Source organism: Nannospalax galili, unplaced genomic scaffold, assembly GCF_000622305.1.
Source record: "Nannospalax galili isolate Female #2095 unplaced genomic scaffold, S.galili_v1.0 scaffold296, whole genome shotgun sequence".
NCBI lineage: Eukaryota > Metazoa > Chordata > Mammalia > Rodentia > Spalacidae > Nannospalax > Nannospalax galili.
In genome coordinates this window covers 4,634,919-4,640,918 of record NW_008340113.1, presented here as the reverse complement: position 1 = coordinate 4,640,918, position 6,000 = coordinate 4,634,919, and the positions used below count along the sequence as shown (strand labels likewise).

The 6,000-nt window shown below is 38.5% G+C and overlaps 1 protein-coding gene across 15 annotated transcripts in view; it reads left to right on the top strand.

Annotated features, from left to right (window-relative positions):
- Positions 1-6,000, top strand: part of Tle4 (TLE family member 4, transcriptional corepressor) — a 158,426-nt gene that overhangs the window by 33,389 nt on the left and 119,037 nt on the right. For 11 of the 15 annotated variants that reach the window (XM_029564506.1, XM_008835090.3, XM_008835088.3 and 8 more), the window contains one exon: positions 5,586-5,648. The exons of the other annotated variants lie outside the window; for them this stretch is intronic. In XM_029564506.1, the coding sequence (XP_029420366.1) occupies positions 5,586-5,648 (63 nt within the window). The remainder of the gene's footprint in view (positions 1-5,585; positions 5,649-6,000) is intronic. 15 annotated transcript variants of the gene reach the window in all.

The following is a 6,000-nucleotide window of genomic DNA, read 5'->3' as shown; positions in this document are numbered from 1 at the left end:
CCTTCCCATCTTTCCCTTCCCATCTTTCCCTTCCCATCTTTCCCTTCCCATCTTTCCCTTCCCATCTTTCCCTTCCCACCTCCCCTCCCCTTTCCCTTCCCTCCCCTCCCCTCTTTCCCTTCCCTTCCCTCCCCTCTTTCCCTTCCCTCTTTTTCTTCGCTGACATCTTTCCCTTCCCTGAGGGAAAGGTGCCCCGTGCGAAATAAATCTGTATCCCGCTGAGAATTCCATCTGTGCCTTGGTACCTCCTCCATCCATCCGCTCGTGCTCTCCACCGCACGCTCTCTCTCTCCCAACATTTTTACCTATCACAAACCAGAACATGTTCCTTTCCCTATGGCTAGGTATCAAAATGCTTAATTGTAAGTTAATTCAAAGACCTGTGTATATTTGGGGTGGGGAAAAAAAAAAGTAGTTTATAGCACTTGCTATGACAGTCACAGAGGAGTGCTGAGGAGCAAAGTATCTCAGAGCTTGAGTGTTTCAGTGATCACAGCGTAATGGGGTTCTTTGACCAGTTCCAGTTCTGCAAAGGCTGAGGTTAAATCTGCTAGAGAAAGTAATTTTCTTCCCTTACTCCTGCTGATGTCCCACTTTACCCTCCTGTCTTTTTTTCTGTATTCCCTGCCTTTTCCTCTGGTGTAGCTGAGCCTAACCAGACATTAGTTACAACAGTGTTGTTGGTTTGTTGGTGGTGGTGGTGTTTCAGACTTTACTGCAATGATTTGACCTTGTATGAGTGACTGAATGTCAGGCACAGTGATTGACCATAGTACCTAATATATCAGTCTCTTGATTCCCTCCTCATATTGGAAAAGTATTAAACAGAACAGAATAAGAGACATCCAGCTTAGATTTCCCTCAAACACTTCCAGAAAACTCAAAGGTGAGAGGAAGGAGCAGCATTTTTCTTCACCATTGTAAAAAGTTTATAAAACGCTAATTTAACCTTTAGGAATAGATTGAAATAGAATCCTGAGATGTAGATAACACTGTGCCTCTCTTAAGGATATTATCCTGCCTATTGTTGCATGAGTGCCACAAATAGTACCAGATATCTTGTTAGACCAAACAAATGGGGTACTTGTAAATATCCAGTTAACTGAGTTGCACAGCGGGCACTTGATAGCACATTCAATAAAATAACACATATGTGAGTTCAAAGTGTGAATCAGGTTAACATTGCCTGAGTGCTACCATGGGTGGGGTCATTGTTTCAGTGTAACTCACTTCATGTTCTAGTTTGATTTTTGTTGCTGTGATAAAACACTGACCAAAAGCAACACGGGAAGGATTTGGCTTTCAGATTACAGTCTATTATACAGGGAAGCCAGAGCAGGAACCTAGAGGCAGGAACTGGAGCAGAGACCATGAAGAAATGCTGCGTACTGGTTTGCTTCAGATTCAAGCTTAGCCTGCCTAGGGATGATACTGCCCACAATGGGCTGGGCCCTCTCATATCAACTAACAATTAAGAAAATGTCCTCACAGCCATCACCACAGGCCAGATTGATCTGGGAAAGTCTTCAGTTGAAGTGCCCTCTTCCCAGGTGACTTTAGTTTGTGTCAAGTTGACAAAAAATAACCACACTGAAGGGTAGAGAGGTGAAAATGGATTGAATAATTGACACCATCATATTATTGAAGATGATATGAATTGAGCACCTGCAGACAGTGACTCTTATTGGAGAAAGTGGAATGGGAAGCTTTCAAAAACAACCTTAGTACTTTGAAAAATATCTTTTCCTTGATATAAAGTAGCTGATACATTTTCCAACTTGCCTTTAGTATTAAAGTGTGGAAATAAGTAGTTTGAAAGATTAGTTTCTGTCCCCCCCCCACCAGTCTTACTGTCCGGTCACGTTGCTGTCCAGTCTCCATCTCCACTTTTGTCAGTCTGATGGCATTCAGTGTCAGGTGTCGTGTGCGTAGTCAAGGGATTTTTTCATAAAGTGTCTTTTTTGTTGTTCCCTTTCCAAGTTTTTTTTTTTTAAAGGAGGAATGATTATCATTTTTATTAGTTCCTTTTATTGGACTATGATATAAATGTGGGAAACTAAAAAGAAGAAATAGAGCAATGGTTAGTTGAGGGTAGGAAAATACAGATTAAACTTTATTTTAAAAAATTAGAGAAATTTTAAAAAGTTAGGTGTATATGGAGTGTATTTGCTCCACATACTTAAAGGTTCAGGTGGACTCCAAAAGAGCTCATCAGATCCCTTGGAATTGGAGTTATAAGTGGTTGTGAGCTGATGTGCTGGGATCTGAACCCAGGTTCTCTGTAAAAGCTCAAACCTTCTTAACTGCTGAGCTGTCCCGTTTAGCCCCATCAGCTTATTTTTCTTCAATATGTTTCTTGACAAATAAGGGAAGTTGTAATTGAAGTGTCAAATATTGTTAATTATTTGATTTGTTTGACAAAGTATACTTTTTGTGTGTGTTATATTTTGATATGAACAGTTGTCTTTTTCATTGGGATAATAAATGCTGATTTGGAGTATCACAAGCTGTAAAAGGCAGTAGGTTATCATCAGATACCATAGCTCCACAAGGACCCCTAACAACGAACAGTATTTCAGCATCTCTGTTTCAAATGGGTGATCTCTGAATGCAGTGCTCAGGGATGCATGACCCACATCACCTATAAATTTGATTGGAAGCCAAAGAACTAGGATAGGCCGATGGGTAGCAGATTAGAGTCCTGATTAGCCATGTGATTCGAAGTCTGGGGTATATTGTCTAAGCCGGATTCATCAGATGCAATCAGAATTTCAAGTGGTCAGATGCGATTCAGATGTGTGCTGTGGCTCTTCTCCTAGCGTTGCCGTTTTCCTTCTTTCCTCAAAACTGAAAAAATACTTTGATAAATCTGCTCCTTACCCTGAAGCTGTCTGTCTGTTATTCATCAGAAAGCAGGTCGCAGTTCAGTGAACAGAAGAAAAGATTTTAATAGAAGCTGTGCCAAGGGCTGTAATGCATCATTTTAGGGCCCTAATTACATTACAATGACAAATATCAATGGTGACAACAGCAATAACCTACATCCTTTAATGGTTGTGCTAGAAAAGGAGTTTGGGCCTTACACCATTAGATTAGACTCAGTTTCAAAACATAGGCCATTAGAAGTGTATGTCCACAGTACTACTGGCTGATCCTGAAGCCCAGTAGAAAGGCTAGAAAATAAATGATGCCTCCCTTAAGCTGAGTCCTGTGGGACAGAAGAAGCAGAATTAGATGACCATGGAAACAGCAGTGTTTCCGAGGCAACTTTAGCTTTCAAAGTGAGGAATGGTCCGCTTAATTTTACGAAATCACACAGACACACCCCACCCCCTTGCTGCCAATTAGCGTGTCCATGAAAATCTATTGGTATGACAGCTTAAGGAAATTAAGAAATCTTTTAAACAAAAAAAGACCTTTAAAGAAAAAGTTCCAAGATTTTACACTTTTTTTCCCCAGTTAACATACATAATTTTTAGTATTAAGACTTTTGTTCTTTTTATATTTGCTTCTTGTTGAATTTTTTTTCCATAAATAGTTGCTCAAACTTCACATAGCTTTGGTCCAAAATTAAGGCACCAAATAATTCTTGGTTTTTATTTTACCAGATGAGTGAGTTTCCTGAGTAGTTTTTACTGCCTACATTATGTAGGCAGACTCAAAATTCAGTTTTCCTATGTGCCCACACATTTTTTTTCAAACCTCCTAGCAAGGGACTATTTTATTTGTATAAACAACATAATGAAGAAAATATGCTTGGCAGATGGTTCTAAGCAAAAGAATCATCAGTTTGGTCTTTCCCAAAACATCTCATTATCTTTCATTCCCACCCCCCACCTCTTCCTACAAAAAGCTTAACTGCCTTTGAGATACTCTGCTTTCAGCCTCCCGAATGGTACTCTGTTTTCTTAGCTAACCCTCAAATTTAACCTCATAACCACTGTGGTATGTTCATCCAGGTGGAGAGTGGTTTGTGATTCTCATTGTAGCCTTTCATAGTGGTTTAAGCATTCTTAAAGGATGGCTAACTGCTCCATGGGGCTTTGGCAGTAAATTAAGTCAGGTCAGCACAGCAGAGTCTTAGACATTGCTGCTTATTGGTGCTAGGCCTTTGTCCATTCTGTTAGGAGTGCAGGTTGGAATGGAAAACCTTGGTTGGAAACTTCATGGTGAATTTGTGTTTTATCTTGGCTGGCAGAATTTTTAAGGTGCTGGCATTTAAAAGATTGCATAGCTACAAAGTCAAAAGGGTTGCTGATAAAAGAAGGAAGCATAGATTGCACAAATAGTCTTGCTGTCATTTTGGTAATGACTTAGCAAGAAAAAGAACTTCTTTGTTTTCTTATAAATGAAGAACTGATCCTGAATGGGATTTATTTTAAGACTGTCTCCAAAATAGTAATTGTTGTACATTTTCTGCCTTTAACATTTCTCACCTCTACTTTCCACCACCGCATCTTTAAAATGTAAGCAATTTTGTGTGCATGTATATGGATATATTAAAAAATTATGCCTGTTCATCAAAAAGTGTGTAACATGCCATCTGAAGATATATCTTAAGGTGAACATTAGTAAAGTTCTGAAAAACTTTTTTAAAAACCATTTAACAGTTCATTTTTCTTTTTGGTTTTAAAACCTATCCCAAGACAGGAAAATGATTAGCTTGAGGCATATACATTTTTTTCTATATTTCAAAAAAAAATTAAAGATTAACTTCTCTATAGACTAACTTTGTTGAAATATTTGCAGATCTGTAGTAAAAAGATAATGTTCTTAGACTCAAATTGCTTTCTACTAAGTATACCATGGCCTTATTACCATGTTCTAAAATTCTGTGTACTGAAAACCCTTCCTGAAAAAGGTGGAAACCATTACTGCTTGAAAACATCCTATTCCTCAGCGTTTCATAATCAGTATACTTGATTGATGATGATTTTTTTTAGGAGTTGGGAACTAAATATAAAATCACAGTGCCAGTGTTTACAATCAAAGGCTGCAAGGTGCAGCAGCCCGTGCCCATAATTCCAGCACTCTGGAAGGCTGAGGCATTGGGATTGTAAGTTCAAGGACTGTTTGGACCCAAGAGAGGATGGAAAAGAGAGAGCTGTACTTCTGCACAACTGTAGAAAGCCAATGAGTTAGTAATGGAAAAGTTGGGATTTAGAAAGAAGAATGTGTTTGTCATCCACTTTCTTAAAGACTTGGGGTTTTATGGAAAACATTAGAGTGGGCAAGAGTCCTGATGAAGGCTTTGAAAACTGATTTCTAGTCATGGAGATTAAATTTGTTTTTATTGCCCTAGTGCTTAAAGGTTAACTTTTAAAGATGAATGCTGGTCAATAAATCCTGCCATTAATGTGGTACTCTTGTCACTGCCTCCTTTTAATGGGCTTGCTGATGAGATCGTTTTCCTCTTCCTTAGGAAATATCACCAGCCAGAATATGAAGTGTGTTTTAATAGCATTCTGTTAATATTTTGGGAATCTGTAACAAGCTGACTGTTCTGTCTTATTGTCCCCCCTCTCTCTCTCTCTCTCTCTTTCTCTCTCTCTCTCTCTTTCTCTCTCTTTTTTTTTTTTTTGCAGGCAGAGATTGTTAAGAGACTAAATGCTATCTGTGCACAAGTCATTCCTTTCCTGTCCCAAGAGGTAAGGTAGTTGATTTGATGGCTACAAGTTTTCATTTCAGTGATTTTTGTAGAAAAGGGATTGTGGAACTGATTTTGGCCTTGCCATTTTCTTCATGTTTGTATTTCGCATTTCTAAAATAGTGCTCTCATTCCAACGTCACCTTGTTAACTTCAATGTAACATAATTTAAATGTGTTTATATAGTGGAGTATTTTCTTATGTGCTAAGCAAAATTCAGTTGTTAAAATATTTTGCTGTCATGCATTGTAATGTTGCTAAAAATTATTCCCGTTTGTCATCCAGTCATGGAGATTTGAAAATCATCAGCAGGACAAGAGCTTCATCTTTACTTCTGTCATTAAGCATTGAGA